The 14932-nt window shown below is 50.0% G+C and overlaps 1 protein-coding gene across 1 annotated transcript; it reads left to right on the forward strand.

The window, feature by feature from the left end:
* Window positions 1–8592: 8592 nt before the first annotated feature.
* On the forward strand, window positions 8593–11782 carry LOC103295424 (PRAME family member 8-like). Its single transcript, XM_028161072.2, has 3 exons — window positions 8593–8879; window positions 9400–10053; window positions 11233–11782. The coding sequence occupies exons 1-3, from the start codon at window positions 8593–8595 to the stop codon at window positions 11780–11782; spliced, it is 1491 nt and encodes a 496-aa protein (XP_028016873.2).
* The last annotated feature ends 3150 nt before the right edge of the window (window positions 11783–14932 follow it).

The following is a 14932-nucleotide window of genomic DNA, read 5'->3' on the forward strand; positions in this document are numbered from 1 at the left end:
GCGGAGTGTCACGTATGTGCAGAAGAGAGACCGTTAGGAGAAGGACCCTAAAGTTCCGCTCCCTCAGTTCACGGGAGGGGAAACTGGGGCCCAGAGAGGTCATGTGGCTCCTCCAAGTTCCCACAGCTTGGCACATGCCTTCCGGGAATCTGGTCCAATGGGAGACACGAATCTGACTAGGGGGTGCATCTGGAAAAGCCCACGGAATAATAGTCAAACGGAGTTACGAGGTGGGCAGCAGGGGAGGTCCAGGGTGCCCATCGCTGCCTGAGCAGAGGAGCACTGACCCTCAGAGCTCAGGGGAAGGGAAGGTGCCCAGCACCCCCCTCCAGGACTCGCAGTGACAAATTGTGAGAAATGCTCACCTGTCCGAATTCAGATAACAGACTACGAGGCAGAAGTATGACGAAAGTGAGACTTTTAATGCGCTCTGGGGAGCGGGTGTCTGTCCGGTGGTACAAGCACACCTGGAGTAGGGACCACAGTCTGTTTATCCCCCTAGGGTACGCCTCTTACGTCGCCTGGGTCTTACTCTCTCCCATTGGGCCATTAAGAAAAATTGGGCTCAGGCTTTTTCTAGTTGCCTCCCCTCCTTCCCCTCCTTCCCCCTCCCTCTCCCTCTCCCTCCCCTACCTCTCCCCTCTCCCCCACCCTGTGTAGCTGAGGCAGGCACCTTGGGGGTTTCCACTGTGATGCTGGCCATGTCCACAGTTCTTTGCTGTTATGTCCTCTTCCTTCCTCCCTCCATTCTGTTGGCCCTGGGGAAATTCAGTAACCGTTTCCATTAAGAGTTGACTCTGCTGAAGATGAATCACAGGCCCCCTTCCTACACACATGAACGGGGGTGCTGTCCTGGCGCAGGGCGGAGTCTCCTGAGGCACCTTCTATCACCCATGTGGCGTCCACCTCGGGTTGAGGACAACAGGTCCCTGATCTGCTTCCTCTGAGTGTGGGGGTTGGACATGGAGAGTCTTCCTGTGAATGGCCTTTCTCTGCCTTCTGTCTCCACCCCAACTGTTTGCATTCACTACTGCAGAGGCAGCGCTTGGGATAGAGTTGGTGCTTATAATCCTGGGCTGGAAGAATGGACCATTGTCTGTTGGGAACTCCCCAAGGAGCCCCTATCCTGCCACACCCCTGACAGCCACTCTCGTTCTCCAGTTTGAACCTCCATCCAGCTGCTTCCTGTCAACGAAAACAATGTGCAACCCAGTAGACAATCCTACATAATAAAAGGCTGATATGCAAATTGACTTAACGGCAGAATGACTGGTCACTATGACACGCACTGACCACCAGGGGGCAGACGCTCAATGCAGGAGGGAGCGCCACTCAGAAGCCGGGCATGGCTGGCAAGCATAGCCCCGGTGGCTGGAGCCTCTCCCACCTCTGTGGCAGTGCTAAAGATGTCTGACTGCCGGCTTGAGAGTGCCTAAGCCAGCAGTCGGACACTCCCGGAAGCAAGATTGAATCAGGCTGAGAAAAATGCTTCCCGGTTTCTGTTCTGCATTTAGATCTGAGGGAATGGGAGGAAGGTTACAGGGAGGTGGGAGAGAGCAAAGTGCGGAGATCTCTGATTGGATTACAGGATACTTAACAAGATCACGCCCTCTCCAGAGGGGTCTGAAAAAGGGGCATTTCAAAGGCGAGTTCAGCTAGATCTACAAAAACAATGGAGAGAGGAACCTGCTATGGGCCTTGGGTGTGACTACCCACCACCACCTGCCCGGTTAGAAATTTATGATCAGATCACCCTATGAGGTTACCTTCAGTTAGATTTATTTATTTATTTTAATTTCTTTATTGATTATGGTATCATATAATTGTCCTCATCCCCCCATTCCCATTCCAAACCCCTCCCCATGTATTCCCCCAACCCCCTGTTGTCTGTGACCACTGGTTAGGCTTATATGTATGCATACAAGTCCTTTGGTTGATCTCTCCCCCTTCCCCCCACCCTCCCCTACCTTCCCTCTGAGGTTTGACAGTCTGATTGATGCTTCCCTGTCTCCGGGTCTGTTCTTGTTCATCAGCTTATGTTGTTCATTATTTCCCCTAGATGCGTGAGATCATGTGATACAAGATTTATTTTTTTAAATATATATTTATTTCAGAGAGAGGAAGAGTGGGGAGAGAGAGAAACATGGAAGAGAGAGAAACTTTGATCAGCTACATACACCCTACTGGGGATAGAGCCCGCAACTCAGGAATGCACCTAGACGGGTATTGAACAAGTGACCTCCCAGGGCATGGGACAACCCTCAACCAACTGAGCCACACCAGCCAGGGCACAGATTTATTACAGAGCCCCCTTTATTGAGCCTTAAATCCCTGCCCCAAGGTGGACCTCTGTCCCTAGACCCCAACCCTTTCTGATGCCCAAAGACCCATATTCTCCCCAGAGCTCAGCTTCTCCTCTCCTGACTCAGAGGGCTCTGAGCTGCCTCAGCTCTCCCAGCCTCAGAGGGGAACCATCTCCTGCCTCTCATCCTCCAAACCTGCCAGCCGCCTGTCTCACATGTTCTGCCACTAAAACAAGCAAACAACAAATAACTGTTGTTTCTTTTGCTTTGTAGGAAAATGAATAGAACTATTCTGTGAATTTTTTTTCTTATAGTTTGGTCACTTGCTATCGCATTCTAGCAAGAAAAGGAAAAAAGGAAGAGAAAATAAATTGAGCTGCGGGGGACTAAGAGCCAGGTCAGGGCCTCCCTGGGAAGATCTTCAGTGTCAGCACCACCATCCGCCATAGGTGTCCCAGGTGGGTTCTAACCGTCACGCCTGCTCATAGAGGAGGAACAGGCCTGGGGAGTCACTGGCCCGAGGTCACACAGGGAGTGAGTCTCGGAGCTAGAATGTGAATCCAGGCAGGGTGCCCTGGGCATGCCTGCTCTGCCCTTGTGCAAAACTGCCTCTCCCACCCTAGCTGGTTTGCCTCAGTGGCTAGAGCGTCGGCCTGAGAACTGAAAGGCCCTATGTTCAATTCTGGTCAAGGGCACATGCCAGGGCTGTGGGCTCGATCCCCAGTGGGGGACTTGCAGGAGGCAGCCGATCCATGATTCTCTCTCATCATGGATGTTTCTATCTCTCTCTCCCTCTTCCTTCTTCTCTGAAATCAATAAAAATATGTTTTAAAAAACACACATGTATTATTTCACCTCCATGTATTAAAATGTATACTTGTACAATGTCTAAAAACAAAATTAAACACAAAAAAACTGCCTCTCCCTTCCAGGAAAGGCCAGCAGAAGCCCAGCTCAGGACCCACTGGGCACGTCTAGGTCTACTGTGCCCTTGGCTCATGGGCCTGTAGGTGTGTGTTTGCAGGTGTTTTGAGCTGCAGACAAATCCATGATTCCTAGCGGAGGCAGCCAGGGTTTGTTCTGTCCTTTTCCAGGAGAGCTCAGCTACAGGCCTCAGCACTCACTCCGGTGCATCCTGTCCTCACTCCAGTGTCTGTCCAGTGGCGCTGTCTTCTCCATGTGACTCAGAGTTCCCCAGAGTCAGAGCGTGGCACACACACTGGGTGCTCAGGGTGTCTGTGTGGTGAGTGACTGACAGGAGAAGGATGCGGGCCTAGAGGAAGGCTATGCAGGCCAAGAACTACCCGTGGCAGCAATGGGCTGGCCACAGCTGGCCTTCCTCACACCAAGAGCCACCAATTCATCCCACAGATGTCTAATGAACCATGATTGCACCCTGGCCTCCCTGAGCCTCCGGTTCTGCACACCACAAGGAAGTCAGACAAATACAGAACAGAGCGATACTGGGGGACAGGCCTACTGAAGTGGGGACTTTGGGGAGTGGTGGTCATAAGAGAGATCATTGGGGGTGTGGTGAAGTGAAGGGGTGTCATGAGGGCAGGAATGGGGCCATGGAGACACAGTGTAGTGAAGGAAGTCATGTGGTATCCACGAAGGGTTCTCTGTGGAAGAACCTCTTCCCTGTGATAAACGTCGCCTGGTGGCAGCTGCCATGATGTTGACAGGGTTGCATGTGATTGGCCCACGTTTATTTCTGTCCCTGGCTCCAAGATCCCAAGGAGCCCACAGCATCCACCCTCAATGCCTTTTGGGCTTGAAAATGTAAAACTCCCAAGGCTGGCTGCTTCCCTCTCTGCTCACATTCTTAGATTTAACCTTCTCCACCCAGATTGCTGAGCTAATCCCATCTTTCCCAGAGCAGACCCACCCTTTCCTCCTGGGTGGGACAGAAGGTGGAATCTCTCCCTTTGCCCTCTAGGATGTCACTGTCTCCCCTCCAGCTTGTCTCCTTTTAAATCCTGAATTCATCCAGAGAAGAGTCTTTCCATCTCTCTTCTTTCTAAGAAAACCTCCCATCTTTTTCATGGCCCTGGGTCATTCACAGGTTCCATTAGAATGGCCCAGCGCCCCCCTGCCCAGCCCTGACCCCTGCTTCTCATGGTCCCTGTCCATGAGAAGGCTTGGGGTCTAGGGACAGCCACATCCTTAGAGAAGCCTTGGGGTCTAGGGACAGCCACATCCTCAGTTGCCCACCACTTGCTCCCTGAGGAGCTCATGATCTGCTATGTCACCGGACACAAAACCGAACTTGATGCATGGACACATTTCCTTTGTTTTCATGGGGATGGCACCATTGTCTTCTGGAGGATGTTTTAACTCTGCAATGTTCTGATAACTTTGATGTGGCCAAAGACCCCCAGCAACCATGCTCTCCGGTTTTGTTCTTTCCTATTTATTATCAGGAACCCAGGATACCTTCACTGTCTCACACAGAGGATGACAGTGAAGGGGCTTCAGTCAACCTCAGTCAGTGTCTACGGAAGGGATCAATGATCCAGGCCTCCTCCTTGCCCCTCCCTAACTTTCTCTTAATCCATTAATCAGAAGAGAGGCAATAATCCCATTAGGATTAAGAGATGGAGACTGAGGGTTCTGATTGGATGTTAGCCTTTGAGAAGGTGTCTAAACACCAGGCACCAGAGGAGAGATTCAGAATCCTCCAGCTCTGCAGTGACTTGGTTCTCACCAGGTCTGAGATCTGAGCCCCAGCCAACCTGGTCACAGCAGGTAAGTTACCGACCTCAGGTAAGGCAGCCGGCCTCATGGTGGCACGAAGCCTGACAAGGCACAGAGAGCTTTCCCTTTTTTTCATTTTACAGACAAACAGGTTGAAGGGATTGATTTTGCCTCTTAGTGTAGTTTTGCCTGAATTTCAAACATTTGGATTTGTGCTTTGGTCTATTTGTAAATGTCTAACCAAGCTGATTCCCTCCCCCTCCCCCCAATGAAAACATCTTAACTGTGGTTTTATTTCTGGAAATTTTAAATATTAAGTTTGTGTACCTAGATTGGTCTGAAATTTTCCCCACAAAAAGGTGGGGGTCAGCTTTCAGGCCCTTCAGTACCCACTTCCCAGGCCGACTGGAATAAAAATGTGGGTGCTTGAGATGCTTGTCGTGGGGCCTGCAGGGGAACTATGGCTCTGTGGTCACCTAGTCCAGAATGGGACTCTCTAAACTGAGGCTCTTGTTAGAGAGTGGGAATTTTTGAGCACTACTGAGGCCGTGGACTATGCCCCAGATAGAGTTGTCAGTGCTGACACCAGGCCAGGCCTTGAGATACGGTCTCATGGCCCCTTCCCAGCATGTAGCCTTCTTTCACAGAACACTGTCAGCTTTCTGGAGAACAGGATGACCCTGTGAATAACATGGTCGTCATTGGCATGATCCTGACGTTGCTTGGGAAAAACTGTTTTGTCTTGGGTTACTTGTTCTGCAAAAACCGGATGTGGTTAATGTGCTTAAAAGCAGTCCTACACAAAGGGTCGCTGCTGCTCTCTGGCCTCCCTGCGCGGAGAATGGCAGAGCAGTCGCCGGGTCTCCTGGCCACCAAGCTAATAAAGGCTCCCTAAATTTTAATTTGGTCTGGGCTCCAGTGGTCATTCACTCGCATCCGCTCCACAACATTTGGAGGCCCCAGCGAGATAACCAGCCTTTGCCTGGTCCTGTGACTGGAGCCCACTGGGGTCCCCGGACTCTCCAACCCAGGGGGAGATCTCTGAGAGACGTTCCTCAGCCCCGGAACTGGTAGAGGTCGGAAACCCCGCCTGCTAAATTTCCTGATTGACTCTGATAGGAGCCACCTGGATCTGGTTCTTACCGGTAAGAAACTTATTCCTGGTTCTGTTCTGTGGGTGCCCATCTGGGGTCTCTGGAAGGCTGGACGCAGCGCAACTTCCGAGACCAGATCCCGGTGCATGACGGTGCCCGGCGATCCTGTTGGTTGTCTTTGTTATTCTGTGTTATTGTGGTCTAATTGTCTTTATGATTAGAATGGGTCAGTCTGCTTCATGTTCTTCTGTCTGTACTCTCCTGCATGTTTTTTGAAAATTTTCAGGAATTCAAGCGGCGAGCAGATGATTATGGAGCTTCCGTTAATGCTTTTGATTTACAGAAATTTTGCGAGCAGGAATGGCCAACTTTCCCATATCCCAGTGAGTGGAAGGGGGAGCTTGATCACCTCCCCTAGGTCAAAAACTCAGACTGTCTGGTGTATAACTGTCAGTGTGAGAGTATTTGTTATCTCTTTCTGTTGCTTAATTTGTTTAAAGATAGGGTGGACCTGCTATGAGGGAGTGCAAAAGTCTTTAGCAGCTGCTGAGACACCTTTTTCTCACAGTCTTTTGTTCTCCGTCAGAGAGGGAATCAGCCCACTTAGCTAATACAAATTTCTGTCTATGTTTGTATAAGTAAGGATTTCAGTTTGCTCTGATTTGTGAATTTGCTGCATTAAATTGAAATTTTGGAATTCTAGGGTTAATTTGTGAAGGTAGTCACTCCAGAGAAGTTTAAACAAAGGCTTGTTGGGTTGAAACTTCTCTGGAGCAGGTGTAGAAAGGATAGAGGCGGTAGAATTCACTCTCAGCCTGCTGAGATAGGGAAGTCCTAGGCTGGGCGACAGGGGATGGTTGGAGACATCAGAAGTGGTGAAGGTTGAGATCCTCTGGGACCTTGGAGTGAAGCAGGAAAATCTGGGAGGGAGAACAGTTGTTCCTTAAGTGTAAAAAGCCTGGTTATACAGAATCTCAGACCGCTTGCCTTATTTCCCCTGCTAAGAACAGAGTAAATAGTTAATGCAGAAAAGGGGGAGAGCAGGGAGAGATAGGTGTTTGTTGATTTTGCTGGGTACAACCAGCTCTGCTGGCGTCCTTGGTTTCTTGCTTATCTGAACTCTGCTGGCAAAACACAGTGGATCTTCCTCTGCCCGTTTTCTCACTGTCCAAGCCTGGCAGGGTGGGGTTACTGGGTACTTCTTGGGCGGTGGTGGAATATTCAGCAAAGGAACTTTAAGATATAATATCTTTAATATTTGGGTTTTAAAAAATCTGTCTCTCAAAAGGAAATATTTTTACCTACTCTTGGTTTTATCAATGGAGGTCTAGTTATATTTTCTTGAAAAAGTACATTTAAAGTGTGGTCATAAATGTTATTCTAAGAAATTCTGGCTGTTTAGTTTTTAGGATTCATTAAAGGATTAAAGTTTCAAAGAATAAGGAATACTGAGTAGAAGGTCTGAGGCATGGTTATGCATTTTTAAAGGACATAGAAAGAAGGTTTAAAGGCTAATTTAGAAGTGTCTGTTTCAATAGAAGGTTGTGTAGGTGTAAGAAGGAGAAGAGATATGTTGTAAAGAAATCAAATAATACAGGCCAGTAAGCCAGGAAGAGTAAATAATTTGCATTCTGCCTCCCTAAACAGAGGGTTAATAGCTTATGGCAAAGTACTTAGGGAGGGACTGATAAAAGAAATCTAACAGTTACTGTTTGTTATAATACATTATTTTGAAAAGTCCGTAAAAAGGACTGGCAAGGAAAATTCTATCTTATAAACAGGCCCACTGACTTTATTCAGCAGAGAATTAATTCTATCAAGCTTATAGTCCTCATGGGTCAATATAATTCCCTCGCCAACAATGACCCAAAAGAGTCAACGATTTGACTCATGTACCTAAAACCAGTGGGGAATGTTAGAGAGTGGGAATTTTTGAGCACTACTGAGGCCGTGGACTATGCCCCAGATAGAGTTGTCAGTGCTGACACCAGGCCAGGCCTTGAGATACGGTCTCATGGCCCCTTCCCAGCATGTAGCCTTCTTTCACAGAACACTGTCAGCTTTCTGGAGAACAGGATGACCCTGTGAATAACATGGTCGTCATTGGCATGATCCTGACGTTGCTTGGGAAAAACTGTTTTGTCTTGGGTTACTTGTTCTGCAAAAACCGGATGTGGTTAATGTGCTTAAAAGCAGTCCTACACAAAGGGTCGCTGCTGCTCTCTGGCCTCCCTGCGCGGAGAATGGCAGAGCAGTCGCCGGGTCTCCTGGCCACCCGGCTAATAAAGGCTCCCTAAATTTTAATTTGGTCTGGGCTCCAGTGGTCGTTCACTCGCATCCGCTCCACAACAGCTCTCACCATCGCCAGGCCTGGGCTTTGGCCCTGAGTTGATTCCTGTGGAAATGGTGAGTCAGAGGATGGGGCTCAAAGGCTTGGCCTGATGAGGATGCCTTGTTCCCTGGATGCTTCCATAGGATTCCTTTGGAGCACCTTGAGGATGACCATCAGGACCCCACCCACACTCCTGCAGCTGGCAGGAGAGAGCCTGCTGAGGGACCAGGCCTCAGCCATCGCAGCTCTGGAGTACATGCCTGCTGAGCTCTTCCGGCTGCTGTTCATCCTGGCTTACCATAGTAGACGCTACTCGTCCCTGAAGGCAATGGCTCAAGCCTGGCCCTACCCTGTCCTCCCTCTGGGGCACCTGATGCAGCAGCCTCGGCTCAAGGTCTTAAAAGCTGTGTTGGATGGGCTTGACCTTCTGCTTGCCCAGGAGGTTCGCCCCAGGTAAGGCTGCTCCAGGTGCCTGGTAAAGTCCTGGGCATCCCGGAGACAGTGGGCATCAGGGCGTGTGGAGGGCCTAAGGGTGGACCGGGAGAGATGGATGGAGATGAGCAAAGCAAACAGAGGGAAGAGGAGGGTAAGGGAGAAGCTGACCTTGGGATTCAAAGTAGAATCTCAGGGTTGGAGTGGAGTCTGATTGTTGCCTCAACTCAGATGCTCATTCTTCCCTGCCCTCGTTCTGTTCTATTTAATAAAACATTTTTTAAATTGATTTCAGAGAGGAAGGGAGAGATAGAGATAGAAACACTAATGATGAGAGTGAATCATTGATCAGCTGCCTCCTCCCAAAGCTTCCCTCCACACTGGGCATTGATCCTGCAAGCCAGGAATATGTCCTGATTGGGAAGCAAATCATGACCTTCTGGTTCATAGGGAAATGCTCAACCACACTGTCCATAAAGCATGTCAGCCAATGCCCTGTTGACCTGAGAGAATCTCCGATAATGGCCTGCTTTCCCCACAGGAGGTGGAAACTGCGGGTGCTGGATTTAAGGGACATGGGTGCCAAGTTCAGGAGAATGTGGTGTGGAGACAGCACCCATAAGCGCTCACCGACAGGACGAGTGACTGTGCACAGGTCCAGCCCCAACATGGAGCACCCCTTAGCTCCCGTGGAGGTGTTCCTAGACCTTAACTTCAATGACAGGGACAGGGATGAGTTGTTCATGTACGTCATCCAATGGGCCCAGCAGAGGGAAGGGCTGCTACACCTGTGCTGCAAGACGCTGAGGATTGCTGAGGTGCCCTTCCAGAGGGTGAGGAAGGTCCTGGATGCGGTGCAGCTGGACTGCATCCAGGAGGTGGAAGTGAACTGCACCTGGGACCTGCCCACCCTGGGGACGTTTGCTCTTTACCTGGGTCAGATGAGGAACCTGCAGAGACTCTCTCTCTCCTACATCCACGTGTTGAGTGAGGAGGATGAAGAGCAGGAGGAAGAGGAAGAGGAGCAGGAGGAAGAGGAAGAGGAGCAGGAGGAAGAGGAGTGGGACAAGGAACTGCAGGAGGAGCAGGAATCCTTTTCCCAATTCCTCTCTCAGATGCTCAGGCTGCAGCACCTCAGGGAGCTCGACATGGAGTCCCCCTACTTCCTCCGAGGCCGTCTGGACCAGATGCTCAGGTGAGCTGTGTAGCAGTGGACACAGCCCCTGAATGTCAAGGGAGTGGTCTTAGGTACTTTGAAGTGTGGTATCCTGTGAGCACCCAAAGGAAGCATGTTTTAAAATCTGCTTGTCAGGAGGGGTAACAGAACTGGCACAATGAGAAACACAGTGAGCCTGGGTGTGTGAATTCTTTCTGAGGGACAGATGTCTAAGTGATGAGGCCTTAGGAAGAGGGGAGCAAGGATGAAAAGCCAGTTCGGATGGAATATTTCCAGACATAAGCTCTGTGCCCACCAGCTATGTGAACACACGTGAGCCTGTCTCAGATTCCCCATCTGTCAGAGGTGGCCCTGGGTACCAGGAAGGTCGTTAGAGAAAGGAAAGGCATGATTCCACAGCTTAGGGAGCAGGAGTGGAAAGGACTGCAGAGTGAGAGGTGGTTGCAGTGATGCAGGGATGTAAGTCACCTCTGCAGACTGGCCTTCCCAGATGTTGCTGCAGGATCTTGCACAGGTCTGCTCTATCACTCTCTTAAATCCTCACCTGAGGATATTTTTCCCATTGATTTTTAGAGAGTGGAAGGGAGGAGAAGAGAGAAAGAGAAACATCTATGTGAGAGTGACACATGGATTGGTTACTCCCTGCTCATGCCCCAACCAGGGCCAGGGATTGAGCCTACAAATGAGGTGCATGTGCTTTAGTGGTAATCACCTGAGACACGTCAATCCCAAGACCAATGCTCTATCCACTGAGTCATACCAGTTAGTGCCATGTTTGTTCTTTATGTATTACATGAACGAGCCTCATGTGGCCCAGATGTCTGGTGCCTGGAGCCAAACAGTGGACAGAAGGAAGCCTGAGTTGACATCATTCTTGTTTTTTTCTCCCAATCATAAGGTGCAGGGATGCCCACCCTTGACCTAGACACTGTCAGGCACTCTGAGCAAGTTCCCAGGGTTTTTCATATGTCCAGGCACCCTCCAGAGGGCAGTGCTCTGCTTGGCAGCTGAGGAAAAGAAGCTCTGGAGAAGTGGTGAACTTGACCCAGCCTAAAGGAGTCTGGGTTTCCTGGGTGTTTCCTTTCATCAGATTGTCAGGACAACCCTGGGCCTGGACAAATCGGTCTTCTTCCACATGGAGTCCCCCTCTACCTGCCACCCCCGTCCCCAGGAACTAACCGCTCTGTGTCTCCCCAGGTGCCTGCAGACCCCCTTGGAAAAACTCACCATAACGCATTGCCGGCGCCTGACCCATTCAGACCTGACACACCTGTTCCAGTGCCCGAACCTCAGGCAGCTGAAGTCCCTGTGTCTGTTTGGCCTCAGTCTCATTGATTTTCATCCTGAGCCCCTCGGAGCTCTGCTGGAGGCAGTGGCACCCACCCTCCAGGACCTGTGCCTTGATAACTGTGCCATGGTGGACTCCCAAGTCGAGGCCATCCTGCCTGTCCTGAGCCGCTGCCACCAGCTCAGGGAGTTCACCATCTCTGAGAACAACTTCTCCGTGGCCACCGTGGGGAAGCTGCTGCGCCACACAGCCGGGCTGCACAGTTTAGAGCTGGAGCTGTACCCAATCCCTCTGGAGTGTTACACGACCCAGGACACTGTCAACCAGGAGAGACTTGCCCTGGTCCGGGCTGAGCTGACGGGGATACTGAGGGAGTTAGGACAGCCCAGGACTATCTGTCTTGGCACCAAGTACTGTAATCGATGTGGCATCAGTAAATTTTATGACGTGGAGTTTTAATGACTTGTAGTTGTGCTCTGCCCGGTAATACCTTGCTCAGTGGGAACACTCAGCAAAAGCTTTGTTCTGGGCCCTTGGAAGCTGTAATATAGAACCGGGGTGCATTATGCAGGGGACACCCACATTTTAGGTTCATGCTCACTGAATGGGGAAAGGAAGGGACCCAGCGCGGGTCCACAATGACAAGGTCAAATGTTGGGGAGTTCATAGGACCTCAGGGGGCAAGGTCCTAGAATCAAAAACATGAATTTGATTTGCTTGTGGAGCGGGGAGGGGCTCGAGGTGCAGGTGCGGGAGTGAATCCTGGGGTGGATGGTGGAAAAGGAATGATCAGAAATAGAGACAATTTCAAAGTCAACTGTCTGGTCTTCCCTCCTGTATTACCCTGTCTTCCCACTTTACACCTCAGGACCCTTCAGTTTCTGATGGAAAAAGGTAGGGGAAGGCTCAGGATCAGAACCTGAAACTGCTGGGATGCTGTTCGGCTGCAGGGCTCAGCACCATTTTATCCCTCCATCCAGGTCTTTACTTCTCTCTGGGCATCTCTGACCTCCTTGTGGCTGCTCAGTGGGTGGATACCATAGGACACGCTCAATGGCCCACCAACTCCTGAAGTGACGGGGACCTCACTGCTGGCTATGACCCTGGACATGAGTGTTCCCTATGGTTCTGCAGGTGGACCCACACGTCCCAGGACTTGTGCCATGAGGGGTTCAGGAACAAAGCAGGGCCCCCAGTTCCAGAAGCGCTCATCCACACTGCAGAGGCACCGAGCCCTGGGGCCTCCCAGCCCATGCCTCTTAGCCTGGTGCAGAGGAAGTAACCTGCTTATGGCCAGCAAAATCATTCAAAGTCCTTTGAGCAAAAGACTACAGCTATTCAGGGGCATAACACTTTTTTTCTGAGGATTTGTACACCATATAAAATATAACCCGAGGGTGGGGGGCAGGTCATGTACATGGGGGATTGGCTTATGCCCATTACACCTCCCATCTCTCTAAGGAACAAGACTAGAGAACGTGTTTTGAAACCAGCCTGTCAGGAAGGGGAGCAGACACACTGCACAAATGAGTGAGCTTCTTCCCTGTGCTCAGTCACTGTATTAGGCAGCATTCCCCGGAATAGCCAACAGAGAGCCATGGAGGCAGGTAGATTTATAGGGATAGGCTCCCACCTTCAGTCCCAATACCTGCCCTCTGCAAGCCAGAGAACCAACCAAGCCAATTGTGTAACTGAGTCCAAGTCCAAAGGCCTGAGAACCAGGGGAGCCCATGGCGTAACCCCCAGTGTGAGGCCTTAGGCCTGAGAATAAAGGGCAGCTGGTGCACGCCCTGGAGTTTGATGCCCTGACATCCAGGAACCTATGTTCACCATCAGCTAAAACCAAAGAAGAGAGAATCATCCTTCCTTCCTCTTTCTATTCCACTTGGGCCCCCAAGAGATTGGAGGAAGCCCACCTGCACTGTAAGATCTCCTTACTCTTCTCCTGAATCAAAAGCAAACCCCATCCATTCACACCCAGAATGACTTTACCAGCTACCTGGGCAATCCATAGTTAGTCACGTTCAGCATTCGCCATCTGGTGGTCTGTGAGGTCAAAATGTTGGCGACCTCAGGTCAAGTTGACACATAAGAATAACCCATCACAGTGACTCTAATCAAAGGGCACCCGAATGAAGACTCCAAGGTGAGGACTCAGGGGCTGATGCTGTTGGCTGCGGGAACTTTAGGAAGAACCTCAGTTCCCCTGTATAATGACGATCATGGTGCTCACCCAGCTTAGTGGATGCTTGTATATCCAAGGAGATGGTGCATGTTGAGGGCTTGGCACCGGGCCTGGTGCAGAGGAAGAGCTCAGTACATGGGTTTTTCCTCTTTTCCCTCCCAGCAGAAGCCCCCAGCATTCTTCCCCCTCAGGCTCATGCTCTCCTCCTGAGGACAGGGAAGAGAGCCCAGCACAGGGCGCCCCGTGGGACTCAGCTTCTGCATGGGGCCCCCCTGAACCTGCTTCACCCAAACAGCTGAAGCAGTCAGCCCTGGGGTGGGGGTGTTGGTGGGAGTTGGGTGGTGGGAGTAGACTTATAGTGAAAAGAGTGGATTCATTTCTGGTGATAATCAGGAAAAATGGCCAGGCCTCAGGATTCGTGTGCCACCTGCTGGTCAGACCAGGTGACATGCTAGTGTTGTGTGCAGAGCTATGTTGTGGGGTGTTTTAAAAATCTGCTATTATGTACATACTATTTGAGTAGAAATACTGTTGTGAAATATGTAAATGTTAATGATATACACTGCCTATTAAAGTGATTAAGGAGAATGCCCGGTGTGGCTCAGTAGTTGAGTATTGAACTATGAACCAGGAGGTCAAGGTTCCATTCCTGGTTAGGCACAAGCCTGGGGTTGTGGGCTGGATCCCTAGTGGGGGGCATTTAGGAGGCAGCCAATCAATGATTCTCTCTCATTACTGCTGATTCTGTCACTTTCTCCCTCTCCATCTTAATGAAATCAATAAAAATATTTTAAAAAATAAAATGGAATGATAAAGGAAATTTAGTATTTTAAGGACTCCATGGGGATTATTTATGTGTATATATATTATTATTTAATTCTTTATTGTTTAAAGTATTACATAAGTCTTCTTTTTTCCTCATTGATTTCTCCTTTGCCAACCTCACTCACCAGGTACATGCCCTCACCCCCTCCTGTCTTTGTCCAACAGTTATGCTCAAATGTATGCATATAAGTCCTTTGGTTCATCTCTTACCCCATCACCCCCGCCTTCCTTCATAGATTGGACAGTCTGTTTGATGCTTCCGTGACTCTGGTTCTATTTTTGTTCCTCAGTTTACGGTGTTCATTATATTCCACAAATGCCGGGGCTTGGGGGCTCAATCCCCAGTGGGAGGCTTGCAGGAGGTAGCCAATCAATGATTCTCTCACATCATTAATGCCTCTCTCTCCCTCTCCCTTCCTCTCTGAAATAAATAAAAATATTTTTAAAAATGGATTTTATTTTTTAGAGCAGATTTAGGTTCCCAGCAAAATTGAGCAGAAGGTAGAGTTCCCATACACCTCTGCCCCTCCACACTCACAGCATCCCACTCTCCACATCCCCCACTGCGCCAGACATTTGTTAAAACTGTTGGACTTGCA

Source organism: Eptesicus fuscus, chromosome 9 (assembly GCF_027574615.1).
Source record: "Eptesicus fuscus isolate TK198812 chromosome 9, DD_ASM_mEF_20220401, whole genome shotgun sequence".
Classification (NCBI taxonomy): domain Eukaryota; kingdom Metazoa; phylum Chordata; class Mammalia; order Chiroptera; family Vespertilionidae; genus Eptesicus; species Eptesicus fuscus.